A 16072-nucleotide genomic window follows, 5' to 3' on the forward strand; every position below is an offset into this window, starting at 1 on the left:
CTGCAAGTTTCCATGCCAAATAAAGTAAGATCTAAACACCAATACGGAGGTGTCCTGAAAGCTTACTTTTTTTTACTGTTCTTTCCGATGCTTCAAAAAACGTGCTTATGTATATATTTATGTTTGCATACTAGAGGGTGAGGTGGGGTGGAAAAAGGTAGTAAAAACAGAAATTTGCCCAAGTTTTAGCATGCTAGTCTTGCTCTTGTTCTTACCATAAAATCAGAAAACAGAAATAATTATAAATAGAGGCTGAATCAGCCAGAGAATTATCCCCTATCCAGCTCTCTCTACAAATATAGGCCTACTCAATTAGTCTCATACATAGAAGTCCCCGCCATCTTATGCCCCAACTTGAAAATCTGCCTGAATTGAAGAAGTTCTCTCTGACAGGGCTGTCTGTACTCGCTGACTGACACTCAGTCCTCTTCTCCAAGACATGTAAAGGACTCTGCTATATAAACATGAGGTGTTATTGTTAATATTATTATTGTTGCTGTGTTCGCACTGCTTTACCTGAAATTCCTCTGCAAAGTAGTCACTGCATATGGAAGTTTCTTCATTCTCTTTCTAGTCTGAAAACCCTTCCATGCAGCCTGGATCTTGCAAGCTGCTAGATAAAATTTCTGAAATTTAATACCAGAAAAAGAATTTTGAGGATTTTATTTTCATTTCAGTTCTTGAAAAATGAGCTATATTAGAAGTGTTTATCTTAAATAGGAAAGATGGGAAGTAACATCTGCTTTATATTGAGCACTGCGGCTCATACTCAGAGCAGTCATATAAAGGAAGGCTTCTCTCTTCAACCTATGCTATAATAAGTCCTGTAAACAGTAGTTAGAGAATATGTAACGAGATTAATTCAGCATGACCAGAAATCTAAAGAGCAACTTCAAAATTTATCTACAAGACATCTTTCTTGATCAACCACCCTTATACTATTATCCTCTCTGATGGATTTTACTACTCTGCTTATTCCAATGCTATCTAATACTTGACTCCTTGTAACTTTAAATCACTTGAGAATTTTTGCAGCAGTCTTATGTCTCATATTGACAGAGGGAATGACTGAAGGAAGTAGTAACAACAGGCAGAAGAAGGTTATACAACTGCTCTTAAAAAATATCCAGAAGACTAGTCAAGATGATAGAATAACACAAAAAAATACAATTAAGCTCTCCACAAAGTACAACTATTTCACAAAGATTTGACAACACATTAGATTGAGTTCTGATCAGGAAACCCAAGAAAAAATAGTCTTGGTGAGTACTATTTCCAGTCCACGTCACCATCACAGGGAGAAAGAGAGAAAGATCTGTCTACAGTGGGGACCAGGTTTCATCAGGAATACCTGAAGAAAGGCCTGCCTCTAGCAATGCCCAGGGCAAAAAGAGGGCCCAAGTCCTGGCTCAGAGGAGGCCTGACTTTGTGCAAGAAGCAGGGATAGGTGGCACCTGAGACCTCTGTCTTTCACCCCTCAGGGTTAGGTCACAGATCAAAATGGAGGACTCTGGTTGTCCAGGGTAAGGAATGATCCTAGGCCTTCAGATGTGTATTGCAAATACAGAAGTATAATGTTAATTATGTTAATGAGAGTTAAAGATCTTCCCCACCCATTAACAGGCCTGCCCATTAAGGGAAGTTTGATTAGGGGAGATTTATTTTGCAGGAAGGCCCACACCATATATACTCTTTGGTGAGTTTTGTTTTGCAGCTTACCCATTGGAAGTGTTTGTTTAGTCAGATGAGAAGGATTCCCCCAGTCTTTGCAAACCCAGACGTTGGTGCTTCTCTCTCTGGTAACTATGTATGTATGTAACAGTCAGACAGTTGGATCTGTCCGTTGATCTGTGACGTATGTATCGCTTGGTCAGACAGCTGGAAGCCTTATCTATTGGTCTTTATTTCTGTTTGTATTTTCTCTGAAGTTCAGGGTGCTGACTAAGTGAATGATACATGTGCTTAATTAAAGTAGACTGTTGATCCCTCAAAACTTGCTTTCCTTTTAGAAAAGCAGATCTAAGAACCTGTGCAGCAGGCCCTCCTGTGTATGCTGGGATCCTTGCTGTTACAAGAAGCAAGCAGTAGTTCTATGGCTTTGAGCCCAACAAAAAGTTCCAAGTCAGAAAGTTACAATGAAAGAATGAACAAACTAAAAAAGAATTATACCATAATGAGTTATTATGGTGATAAAGACATTCAAGATATAAACCAAGAAAATGATAAGAAAAGCCTCATAGAAAAACAGCTTGGTTACAAGCTCAACTAGAGTTTCTGCTAATGATGAAAAAGGAGTCTTAAAAAAGAGCTTAAAATGATTTTGTAAAGTAAATGAGTGTGACAGAAGGAAAAAATGGAAAATAAAAGAGAGCTATGTAAAAAATCAGAAAGAAAATTAACAGCTTGAATCAAAAGGTATAAAATCTTACCCAAGAATCAGACTCCTTAAAAATTAGAATGGAGCAAATAGAAGTTAATGATTCTAGGAGATAAGAAATGTTAAAACAAAATCAAAAGACTGAACAAAATAGGAGAAAATGTAAGGTATTTCCTAGTAAAAACAACTAACCTAGAAAACAGATCAAGAAGAAAAAACTTAAGAATCCTTGGACTACCTGATGCCATAACCAAAAAAAGATATCATACTTAAAGAAATCACATAATAAAACCTCCTACATCCCTTTGAACCAGAAGGCAAAGTGAAAATAGAAAGAATTCACTAGTCACTACATGAATGAAACTATAAAATGAATATTCTAAGGAATATTACCATCAAAATCTAGAGGTTCAAGGTCAAAGAAAAATACTACAAGCAGTCAGAAAGAAAGAATTAAAGTATCAAGCAACCACAGTCAGGATCATTCATGATTTAAAAGTCAATACTATAAAGGAGGGAAAAGCTTAGAAAATGATATTCCAGCAGACAAAGGATATAAGGCTTACAAACAAGAATAACCTACCCAGTAAAAGAGAGTATAATGCTACAGGGGAAAAATGGACCTTTAATGAAATAGAAAATTTGCAAGTACTCCTGATGAAAAGATTAGGGCTTTGTAAAAACTTCGAAGTTCAAACAAAGGAATTAAGAGAAACATAAAAAGGTTAATATGAGTAAGCATAAGTGACTAAACAAGGATAGACCTGTCACATTCTATAGTGCCTGGCACATAGTAAGAGATTAATAAATGCTTATTGACAGACTAATGTGGGAAAGGAAAAAGGAAGGGGATAAGCATTTATAAAGTGCCTACTATGTGCCAGGCACTTTGCTAAGCACTTTTTATAAATATTATCTCATTTTATCCTTACAATAACTTTGCAAGGAAGGTATTATTATTATTCCTATTATACAGTTGAGGAAACTGGGGCAAACAAAGGTTAATGACTTGCTCAGGGTCACAGAGATGGTAAGTATATGAGGTCAAATTTAAATTCAGATATTCCTGATTCTACACCCAGCCCTTTTATCTATTACGCTAAGAGCTGCCCACAATAATATAGGAAGATGATAAATTGTTCTCTTCAGAACCTTATCACTGTCAGGAGTCTAATTAGATGAAGAACATAGGAAGAATTTTTTAAAATGCTTTGATGATGAAGAAGGAAGGAGTTAACACATCTTGACAAAATTACAAGTTCCTTGAGCTTCCTTTTTGTGTCCCCAGTACTTAGCACAGTGCCTGGCACATAATAAGTGCTTAATAAATATATATTGATTGATGTTTCTAAAATCTGCATTTCTAAGAATCTGACATCAAAGAAATCATAAAACATAACCAATAATAAAAACTCTGAAGTTCAAATCAGACTGCATGATGATTAAGAAATCCAGTGAGAAGCCATAATAAGTTATTTCTGATACTCCAGAACTGCAAAAAGTTGCCCAGAATCCTATGGGCAATAGGAAAGTCATCTTTCCCCCACTCTACCAGCAAAGTCAGCACAGGCAAACAAGCAGAGATTCACAAGGGGTCCAGAAACTGCCAGGAACTAGTAGAAACCCTCAAAGTGAGAATTTTCAGTCCCCAGGGAACCATAGTGACTAGCAACCAGCACAGTTTCACAGCCCTTAGACATAAGAACTCTGAGGTCCCTAACACTCTGTCCTGAAACACCAGAACACAAAGTATCCTGGACCTCAAAGATACAGGCCAACACAAGAACTCAACGCAAGGCTAAGAAGGGAAACTTTCAGTAGAAAGAGGAGCATGGACTTGGCACTAAAAGCTGGAGAGATGAGTAAATGAAAGAAAACACCAACCAGTATCAAAAATTATTATAGACCTAAAGATTCCCAAGAAAGTGTTACGTAACTTCCTAGCAGTTATAAGCAGAGACCTAAAGGGAAAAAGAAGATTTTCCACAGATGCTATATAGAAGAAATTAAAAATAAAATAAGAGCTCTTGAGGAAAGAGCTGAAAGGAGAGTAAGTGCCTTAGAAGAGAAAATGGCAAACTTTATCCAAGAAATCAGAATAGGTCAAACAGAAGTCAATGACTCCATGACAAAGCAAGAAATACTAGTATAAAAGCAAAAGACTGAAAAAAATGGAAGAAAATGTAAAATATCTGATATCAAAAACAACTGACCTGGAAAACAGGTCAAGGAGAAATAATTTAAGAATCATTGTGTGTCCCAAAAGCCAATAGTATTTTCAAAAGGCTAGACACTGTTTTAAGATATCATGAATAAAACTGCTTGGATCCATTAGGACCAGAAAGCAAACTAAAAATAGAAAGAATCTTTCAATTACCTACTGACAGAAATGCCGAAAGGAAAAGTCTTAACAATGACATAGCCAAAATCCACAGCTTCCTCATCGATGAAAAAATACTGCAAGTTTTTGGAAAGAAGCAATTCAAGAACCAAGGAACTTAGTCAAGATCACTACACCATACAAGCCCACTATGTGCATCCTTTTGCTTGACTGTGCTTATTTGTTACAAGAATTTTTTTCTTTCTCTAGGTCTTTTAAATTATTGTAGGACGTTGAGGGGAGTGAAAGAGTTAGCAATACTGATGCCTGCCCTCCCCCCAAAAAGAGGGCCACTGAAATTTTTTAAAAAATGAACTGAAGAGAACAAAAGGAAATTCAGAAGGAAGTACAGACAGGGAGGACAGTTTTGAAAGTAATGTGTGGAATTTATTGGATACTTTAAAAAAAAAATGAAACAGAGATTCATGCTTCCATAAGCAGCCCTTTATTCATTTTTTCTGCTATAATTTTGGAAATGCTCTTTTAGAGAGCTTAAGTTCAAAACTTAAAAATATTTTTTAAAAGTGCAAGTTATAATAAATGCATGTTGTAACAAATATGCATATTTGCAAAATGCCTATTAAACTGACAGGCAAAAAGAATGATGAAATTATCCTAAGTGAAAGGGGGAAAGGCATAGATAAGCTAATATTTTAGTATAAATTCTGACAGTGGATACAGTAGCATCTACAGACCATAAAACAGAGAGTTCAGTAGTCTACAGTAATTTGAAATCAAAGTACTAACAGTTTAGAGTTAATTATAAATAGGATAATATATGTTTGTAAGTTGAGAATATTAATCTGAGGGGCAAAGACTTCACCAATCTGATAACATCTCTCAAAAAGCACATTTACTAAATGTACTAGAAGAGAAACTGAGAAATTAAAAAAGTCAAATCAATTAACAAACATATTGTGCTAATTATTCAATACCTGATCTTCTTCCTGGCGGACTTCAGAAGATAACAGACTGAGGAGGTGTTTAAGTTCCTGGTCAATTTCTTTCCCAGACCACTGTTTATTTAGCATACTTTTAAGGCCTAGAAATTAAATTTAAAAGTTTCAAAGTCATTCTGAGATTAAAACAGATTTTTCTTCAGCTAATTATCAGAAAAGCATTTATATCAAAGTTATGAGTTTTAATTTTTTTTTAAAGCCATTATATTTTTCCTTTCTCAAAATTAATGTGGAGATTCTTTCTATCCTTCTCCTGATAAAAGTCAAAGTAATTGACTTGAGGGTTGCCATCCAATCTATTTAAATCAGTGAACTCAAATTCAGAAGAAATCACTAAGTAGAGGTAAAGAAGAACAGGTACATGTCTCTCTGCTACAAGACAAACAGAAATAAGAATGTACTGACATATGGTTAGTACTCAAGGAAGGGTCTAAGTTAAGATGTTATTCTCCTGTGTAGTTTCTAGCAAATTCACAGGCTCCTTGCCAATATCCAAAATTTTAGATAAGAGATACTATAATATTGACTGTGATTCTTTTTTTCTCAACTGAGAAAAGTACTCATGTCAATTCTCTAACTCCATCTCTAAGAGGTAAAAAAGAAGGCATAAATTTTCAGTACATATTCCCAACACATTAGTGTTTTCCATAGGTGAGAAAGACAATGTAGCTTTCCAACAGTGTAGCATGCATGGTTGGCAAAGTCAGGTTTTCTAGTGTTGATATTTCCTTTGAGCTAGCCATTCTTTTTTCTAAGCCTCAGAATCTCTTTATTGGACAAGTCTGATAATTATTCCAAAAATTCTGAGTGGAACATACAACTAATGTTACTCAAATACTAGTTAGAAAAGGCAAGAAAAAATTTTATGGTCAAATTCTATTATAATAAGTTGCATGAAACATTCACATTTTATAGTTTGAGAACTTTTAATCATATAGTAAATAAGCATTTCATCCCCAGTATTATAACCTAAAGTTCTAGCTAGCTCCCCCTTACCTATACAAAAGTCACACCTGTAGTTGCTATTGTTTAGCTGTTTTCAGTTGTGTCACTCTTGTGACCCCCTTTTTGGGGGGTTCTCCTAGCAAAGATATTGGAATAGTTTGCCATTTCCTTCTCCAGCTCATTTTACAGATAACGAAATCGAGGCAAACAGAGTTAAGTGATTTGTCCAGGGTCACACAGCCAGTGAGTGTCTGAGGCCAAATTTGAATTCAAGTCTTCCTGATTTCAGACTTGGCATTCTATCTACTGTGTCACCTAGCTGCCCCCATATCTGTGGTACCCAAAGCTAAATGATGTTCATAATAGTAACTCTAGTGCCAGGCTCCTTAAGTTACTTCTGGATCATTAAAGATAAATTATGTTCACTATTGCTTTAGTGTTAAGTATACCTGGATTCTAATACAAATACAGTATTCCAATTCCTTCAAAATCTATGGTTTAATAGTATATACAATCAGTTTTGGTTAGTGTATTGGTTAATTTTATGAAATTGGGTTTTTTTCCCCCTCTTTTATTCTTTGTAACAAGGGTTGGCTTCCTAGAGAGAGATGAAGAGATAAGATATGGAAATGAATGGGATATAAAAACAGAAGACATCAATAAAATTCTTTTTTAAAACAGCGAAAAAGAAAATTTACGTTTTACCAAAGAATGCATAATTACCAGTGCTCCCTATTTTTGAGAATATTAAGTAACAGAATTTATTGGATTAAATACATTATTCTCATTTGTGTGAATTGGAGATGAAACAGAATTGGTACCCAGTCACAAGTGGCCAATGAAAAAGTCAGAAGGCCAAGGGGAAAGGCTAGGAAAAACTCTCCTGAACCTTTCCTCTTAGCTTCTTGATCTATCTAGTGTGTTTAGAGTTGTTCTTCCCCATCCCACTCCCACTGCCCCCAGGGCAGAGGGAAGGGAAAGGCAAGGGAAAATTGGCAAAGAAAGTTTAAGGATAACTGCTACTTGAAAGAATAAAAGTATTGTGAAAAGCTCAACCATACCTCAATTATTCTCCTTATCTATCTGTTGTGTCAGCACCACGAAAATTTCCCTCTGCACCCAACTTGTGATTTCATTTGTCTAGAGAAGTCCCAGCATAAAAACTTCCTCTATCAAAGTAGACCTGCAACTCTTCTGCAACTTAAAGACTGCCTTACGGATTAAGTCTTAAGGATTTGCCTGAAACACGATGTGGTTCAGTGACTAACCCAGGATCATAGATCTAGATCGTGTTAGAAGCAAGATTCAAACCCAGAAGGATCTTCTTGATTCCAAGGCCAGCCCTCTAACATTACTCCATGTTCATTTTTTAGAAAATAATGATATGGATAATGAATTTGTCACCATAATGTCAGCAAAGCACTAGAGACAGGTCATCTATTAGAACAAAGAAATGTTATTTTACTGATACACCTCAATTTTTTTTCTTCATAATAGCTGCACTTCCACTTAAGTAGCCATCAGTAAAATGCTTTTGTTTTACCAAGCTCAAGACCAAAGAAGTATTGTATACATTACCTGTATACCGACTTCTTAGCAGCATCATAATTTCTGGTTGGGATTTGGCCATCAATAGCAATAATTTTATAGCAATACTTCCAATGACAAGACTAGTTGAAGATGACAGCTTAAAAATAAGTTCATCTAAAATTGAATGAAGGGCTTTTTCTTTTATTGTGAGCAAGTCTCCACTAAAAAAACAAAAAGAAATCCAAAAAAACATTAGCAGCTAAAGTACGTATTAAAATTAATTTCATAAAAATTCCACTTCTCTGATAACTGACCATAAAACAGTGATGATTCAAAGATTACCAATCCTGAAACATACTGCGTGACTCTAAAGATACATCAACTCCTATCAACAAGTATTTTTTGACTGCTACGTGCAAAGTACTATGTTAGGCACTGCTGATGACAAAAAAAATACAAATCAAGGTCTATCCCTTCAAGGGGGCTGTGATTTAGGTGGAGACAAGAAAAAATTTAAATGATGATAAACTATTTGGCAATTAATTATTTATTGCTTTGTGACATCTCAATTCAAGTTATACTGTTACCATGTTAAGCAAACATGTTTAAGTCCTACAGTTACTATCTACACAGTTCAGCCAGCTAATTAATTGTACACTATCTTGTGACATTATCTTGAATAGAGGAAAATGTTACAGAGCACCATTAATGAATGAACATTTATTAATAATTTATTACTGTGCTAAATCCACTGGGGATACAAATAGAAAAAAAATGATCTAATCTCAAGAACTCACACCCTAATTATGGAAGATAACACATAAAAGTTCAGCTATAGAGTAGATTAAAGTCCTAAGGATACAGTGAGAAGGTGGATGGAAAGACCCAGGAGTCCTTAGGGTACACCAGTAGGTTGCAACGGGCAAAGAGGCATGGCAGATGGTAAGACCCAGAGGACCTCAGGCTGATGGGAAGCCTTAATGGTTCTTCATCTCACGAAAATATTAAAGCAGGTGTTTCTCATCTCTTCCAAGAGAAATGTCTCTTCCTCACCAGCCGCCCTATGGGGTCTGAGTGGCCGGGGAATTGGGAGAAAGGTAGGAGAGAACGCATATGGGGGAGGGGAGAAAACTGTGCCCCCAAGCAGGCACACAATTAATTGCCAAATGAACTGTACATATAATGACTATAAAACTTCAACAAATCTGATACACATGGCCATGGTATGACTATTTAAAACAGCCACTACCACTTTTCCCCACCCACTCCATCCCTAATCTTTTGAAATCTAGTGCTATGGAATGATCTTCTAATCAAGCCAATCTTCTGACTCTCCCCTAATAAGTCTTTCAGTTTCTAAAGCTTTTTTTTCTCTTTCTGATTAGGAAGGGGGTCCTCTCCACCAATTCAAGCTCATAACTTCTTTCAGGATCCAATTTGAAAATTTACTGCCCCAAAATATTTTCACTTACTAATCCCACCATAATTTGATATTTCTTTTACTTAATACCCCATCAGAAGTGATACATATGGTATCATCATGACCTCTAAAGTTTTAACTGGCTTCAACTCCACAATGTGTGTTCAAATGTCACTTCACAATTCTTTGTTAGTTCCTTGATGTTTATATGCTTGGTGTCTCCAACTAAACTGCATCCAACACACCAAACTGATTGAGCCCTCTTTGCCTCTGTATTCCTCCACAGTAACTATTACTATTACTATTTTGTTAAGCTCATGTGCTCAATTAATATTTACCAAACAGACTGTATAATAATGTAGGATTTTACATAGTGCTCCTGACATCCTCCACATACTGGGGTGAGAAAGGGGGCACCTACTGTTCTAGTTATGTTTTGGGAAGTACCAATTTATAGTACTTCTGAGCTCTAAAAGAAAAAAAGCTCCATTTGCATATTAAGCTTTCAGTACCCTATGATTCTTTTTTATTTTTTTCTATGACAAATATTGTTATGATTTCTCAAATGTCAGGCACATAGAATATAAAATAGTGTGCTTCCTAAAAACTGACATAAATTAAATACATGCTACTTCACAGAAAAAAAATTATGTAAACCAAGGCACCTTTTGACTTGTAAGATGTTTTGTAGTACAGTCATGACTGCAGATCCTGTTTCAACATCATCAGTTAGCAACAAATGTAAAAAATGATCACTTTGCAGTACTGTAGGAATAGAAGGAAAAAGGAAAAATCAAAGAAGTGAATACTAATTAAGCAGGCAAATACCAAGTTTCAAGTGAGACCTCAGCATTAAAACTGTCAGTGTCAAAATCGAGTATTTCCTGCTCTTCACACACTGCAATAGGCTTGCTCAATATATGGCCCATGGACCGCTTGTGGCCCACCAAAGGATTTTAGGCAGGCTGTGAAAAATGCAGTTGCCACTGCCACTCCTATTTGTCATGTGACCTGGGGCAGCCATTGTTACTCTATCTCTAGTCTAACCTTTCTGCAACCAGAAGTGTACAAGTTGTGCAGGTGTGCTCTACAATAAAGTTTCTAAAGGTCAACATTTTCAATAATCATAAATATAAATCATACCAATTCTGATTATATGAACTCTGATTTTAAAGTTCATAACTATGACAAATCAATGAACTTCATTATGAGGTTTTTAAAAAAATTTTTGATGAATTGCTTAGTGTTCTTGATTTAAATGTTTTTCATTAAAAAAAAAGCTTAAGTTCAAAGGGGGCACCAGTAAGCAGTGCATTGTTGGTACTTCCATTTTAAACTTAATACACCTTTTTAACAGCCATAGGTAATAGATTCAGTTTCATTTACAATCCTTTTTTCTGGTGGCTTTTGCATATGGGAATATTTACATGTCTGATTTTCTAGTTCATAATAGTTTTTTAAAAAAACACTTGGATTTTCTGGGAAAATGTTTCTGAGATCAAAGCATGCCTACTTCAAAGTTTTACAGATAGGTTATTTTTGCTTCTGTCATTTCTTGTTATTATAAAAATGTTATGTGATTCAATGGCTCTCTTTTGGTAAGTGATGTCCAGATCCTTTGGTCACACTCCATCTCCTAATCAATCGATAAGTACTTATTAAGTGTCTACCATGTGCCAGACACTGTGCTAGACACTGGGAATACACCCTTCTTTGTCAGATTCCACTTCACCTTAGGTAAGCTTGGAATTGAAGACACTTCTGCTAGAGAAGACTGTAGGACACGGAGATCCTAGAATCAAATCATGGGAGGAAGAGGTCAGTAAGAATCCCATAATGGTGGCAAAAAATGTTTTTATTCATGGGGAGCTCATGTTCCTAATAGCTTCTAACAGAAGCCCCAGTAGAGATCCTATGAAATGCTAGCCTTTCTTTCTGAACTTTCTGGAGTCACTAGTTCAACATGGACAAAGGCTTCCAACAAGTGTCTTCTGGGTAAATCCTTTATAAACAGACGATATGTGTGTATGTAACAATGACTCCTATTCACCATCAAGCAGTCCCCAGATAACTGGAGTCCACTTGGGTTCAAGTAGTTACTACCTGGCAAGGTAGATTAGTTGATAGTTCTGCTGGCCAAATTCAGAAGTCAGTTATCACACAGTTAAGAGAAACCCTTTGTTCACCCTGTATTTCTGCATAAAGTCTCCTTCAAATTTCCTGTCTTCCAACAACGGTTCAGACCTCAATCTACATCTTGGAAAGCAAAGACCTGAAGTCAAGATAACACAGGAAAAGCATAGGAGTTGAATCTGAGAAGAGAACAGAGGTGCTTTAGAAGCTGGGCTCAGAAGGCCTGGGGTCTGAAGAGCACTGTGAGGGAGAAAGTGGAAGGTTGGGATGCAGAGGTTAGCTATAACAAAGATGCAGACAAAGATAATGGTTACTTCTTCCAAAGGCACTTTCCATTTCTGCCTCAAGGACATGACATGTCTAGAAGGCAATTTAGGCAAATGTTTTAAGTGATAATAGAAAGGATCTCACTCCCAAAATAACTCTCCCAAATCACAGGTTAAAGATTCATTTGGTTTAATAAGACTCTTTTAAAATGTAAATATACTTGGTAGACATTTTTTTGGGAGGGGGGTCCAGAATGGAACCAAGGGAATAGAATTACAATATCAGTTATGAAGCCTTTAATAGGAAAACTATTTACCTGCTAGCACTTCACTGAGATCACCTAGCACTAAGGGAATAGACTGATTGATTAGGATTGATTAGGAAGAAGTAATTTTCAAGTAGCCCTATCCTCTTCCCTTAGGTAGGCAACAGGCCTAGAAATCCACAAATAATCTTGTTTCCCTCCTAAGCTTCCTCGTCTGTAAAAAAGAGATAATAAAACCCTCATAGGGTAGTTATATGGCTCAAATGAGAAAATATATGTAAAATTCTGCTGGAAACTAAAGTGCTATGTTAATGTCAATTATTATATTTTTCCTTTTCCAATTTTTCAGACTGTGTTTTTTCTCTCATAATGTCTAAAATTAGGATGTGGGAGAGTTGGAACACTAATTCATTGTTGGTGGAGCTGCGAGCGCATCCAACCATTCTGGAGAGCAATTTGGAACTATGCCCAAAGGGCTACAAAAATGTGCATACCCTTTGACCCAGCAATATCGCTACTAGGACTGTATCCCCAAGAGATCATAAAAATGGGAAAGGGTCCCACATGTAAAAAAATATTTATAGCAGCACTCTATGTAGTTGCCAAAAACTGGAAGTCAAGGGGATGCCCATCAATTGGGGAATGGCTGAATAAATTATGGTATATGAATGTAATGGAGTACTATTGTGCCATAAGAAATGATGAACAAGAAGACCTCAGAGGGGCCTGGAAGGACTTATATGATCTGATGCTGAGGGAAAGGAGCAGAACCAGGAGAACTTTGTGCACAGCAACGACCACAAGTGTGTGAGAGTTTTTTCTGGTAGACTTGGAATTTCGTAATAATGCAAGAACTTATTAAAAAAAAAAATCCCAGTGGTGGATTTCTAAGGCAAAATGCCTTCCACACTCAGAGAAAGAAATAGGGAAGTCATTTGCAGAATGTAGCAGATCATGTTTGTGTGTATGCGTGTTTTCATGTATCATGTTTTGATTTGTTATATGATTTCTTCCATTTATTTTAGTTCGACTACATAGCATGACTATAGTGAAAATGTACTCAATAGGAAAGTATATGTAGAACCTACACAGAATTGTATGCAGTCGTGGGGGGGAGGGGGGTAGTAGGGGGTAGGTGTGGGGGGGAATAAAATCTTAATTTTGTGGCAGCGATTGTAAACCATTAAAAATAATAAATAAAAAAAAATAAGACACATTTGAGAAGAAAAAAACAAAAACAAAAAAAAAAAACAACAAAAAAAAATGTCTAAAATTTCATCAATTAGGGAACTGAATAAACAGTTCCTTTCTTAAAATTAAAAAGCAAATAGGAGGTTTTAAGGCAGCTATTCCAATCCAATCAGCACTTACTAGCTATTTATCATTCATATTTTATTGTGAATTAAACAAATTTCCTCAAAACCCTTATCCCAGATTACTTATACTGTAGGTAGAGGAGAAAAGGGAATGTGGAGTGTCAACCTAGGTCAGACATGACAGTGGAGATTTTGGTTAGCTAGAGGCCACTTTGTGTTTATTAGGATTGGGGCAGATAGAAAGGGAGATAAGGGCACCAGGGACAAACTTCTACTTTTAAATTCTGTCTAAATCTTCCTACCTTAGATCTTCTATGTTGGGTCCATTTCATATTACTATTCAACTATTACTAACTCTCTTTATGTCTTAGCCGTTAAAGACAATTTTTTGCCTGCCAGAATCGAAGAATTATAAGGAAAGACTAGCCAATTTCTAAAGCTGAGACAACCCCTAATAATCATTTCTGAGAACACTGGGTAATTAAATGTTAACTCCTTGAGGGGAGGGATGGTCTTTGCTTTTCTTTATATCCCCAGTGCTTAGGACGGTGCTTGGCACATAGTAAGCACTTAATAAATGCTGAGTGACTGACTAAAACGTAGACTTAAGAAAACTTCATTCTGGTGCCATCTCCCATCAACATAATATATTCATTCTATAAATAAAAATTTAACAGTAGAGTAATCCACAGATATATTTCTCTTGGTAGGGTTATTTCAAGGCTGTTTTACTCAGCATCTGTTAAGTTACAGGGAAAAAATGTACATATGTGAGTATATAAATATATTTATGTGTGTATACATAGATATATATAGGTATATATCTATGTATATTAAAAAACAATATCTGGATTCTTAATAATGCCATTAAAATCTACAATGACAATTTGTTATTTTGTTCTGTACTTACCTGCCTAATCTTCTCTTACCATATTTAGTGAGCTGAATATGCCCTCCTAGTAGCCAGCACAGAGAGTCTATCACACTCTGAAAATGCCACAAGAATTCATCTTTTTCTTCATCCTTAAAGCAAAGAAAACATAGCAACTTTAATATAGCTCTAATTGGGAGTCACAGAACATAAGTTCTATTCCAAGCTATTCCATTCACTAACTATGTGACTTTAAGCAACCAAACTTTTGAGTATTGGCTTCTTTTTTGTATACAGCACATGGTAGCTAAGAGGATTAAAAGAAATAATATACATGAAAATGATGTGAAAACTTCCTAATGCCAAAATAAATAAGGTTTTAGAATCACGGAATCTCAAAATTTAGAAGTACTGAATAAGATCATAAATCTTAAGAGCTATAAAGTTGGAAGGGTCATATAGTCCAATCCTCCCAGAGATGTTAAGAGACTTGTGCATGGTCACACACACAGTAAGATTTGACTCAAGTTCTAACCCCAAAGTCAATATTCTTTCCACTATGCCACAATACCTCTTAATCATCTAGTCCAAGTTGTTTCTAGATGAGAACTCCTCCTACAACATTTCCTGCAAAGTATTTGTCTTCCAATTTCACGGCACTTCCCAGAACACCCCTACCACAGAGTCTGGGAATATGTTCCTGTAAGTGAGATTCACTGGTTTTTGATTAAAAAGGTAGCCTGTGGAATTCTTTTTCTAGATAAGGATGATACTGGAAATCTGCTGTTCAAAGAGGCACAGAATTTCAGAGTTGGAGGAGACAACGGTAGCTATTTGAACCCAGGTTGTCTCCAAAATTTCATGATCTTTCTGCTATACCAGATAAGGAGAATGCCACTTTTTATATTACTTTGTCTATAAAGACAAGAGAACCGAAAAGATCATAGAAATCAGAGCTTTTAAGAGTTGAAAGAGACCTATGAGCCTATCCAATCCAACCCAGACTCCAGTAAAAATCCCATTTACAATATCCCCAATAAATGGTCACCTAAACTTTACTTGAAGATCTCCAATAATGGGGAAGCCACTACTCAAAGAGAAAGGCTTTTCTATTTTTGCATAGTTCTCTATGTATCTGCAAGTTTTTCTTTGTATTAAATCTTAAATTTGTGTCTCTGCTTCTACCAACTGTCCTAATTCTGACATCTGGAGATAAGTGGAACAAATCTAATTTACTCTTCTTCCGTATAACAGCCCTTATAATCCTTGAAGCTATGTCCCCCAGGACTCTCTCTTCTTTGTTGCTTTTCTTTAATTCTTTCAAGTAATCATCATATGGGATAAACTCAAAGCCCTTCCCTAATTCTGATTGCTACAAGACTCCAGTACAGGCATACCTCAGAGATGCTATGGGTTTGGTTCCAGACCACCACATTCAAGCAACTACTGCAATAAATCAAATCCCACACATTATTTTGTTTCCCAGTGCATATAAAAGTGATGTTTACACTACACAGCAGTCTATTAGTGTGTAATAATAGTATGTCTAAAAAATGTACATCCCTGAATTTAAAAATACTTTATTGCTAAACAATATCAAACATCATCT

The 16072-nt window shown here is 35.9% G+C and overlaps 1 protein-coding gene across 9 annotated transcripts in view; it reads right to left on the minus strand.

The window, feature by feature from the left end:
• The window catches only part of IQCB1 (IQ motif containing B1), a 53750-nt gene that overhangs the window by 25687 nt on the left and 11991 nt on the right, over positions 1-16072 (minus strand). For all 9 annotated transcript variants that reach the window (XM_072613846.1, XM_072613850.1, XM_072613852.1 and 6 more), the window contains 5 exons: positions 14522-14615; positions 10277-10376; positions 8240-8412; positions 5693-5799; positions 517-626 (listed from right to left, as the gene is read on the minus strand). In XM_072613846.1, the coding sequence (XP_072469947.1) occupies positions 517-626; positions 5693-5799; positions 8240-8412; positions 10277-10376; positions 14522-14615 (584 nt within the window). The remainder of the gene's footprint in view (positions 1-516; positions 627-5692; positions 5800-8239; positions 8413-10276; positions 10377-14521; positions 14616-16072) is intronic.

This window comes from Notamacropus eugenii, chromosome 5 (genome assembly GCF_028372415.1).
Source record: "Notamacropus eugenii isolate mMacEug1 chromosome 5, mMacEug1.pri_v2, whole genome shotgun sequence".
NCBI classification, from domain to species: domain Eukaryota; kingdom Metazoa; phylum Chordata; class Mammalia; order Diprotodontia; family Macropodidae; genus Notamacropus; species Notamacropus eugenii.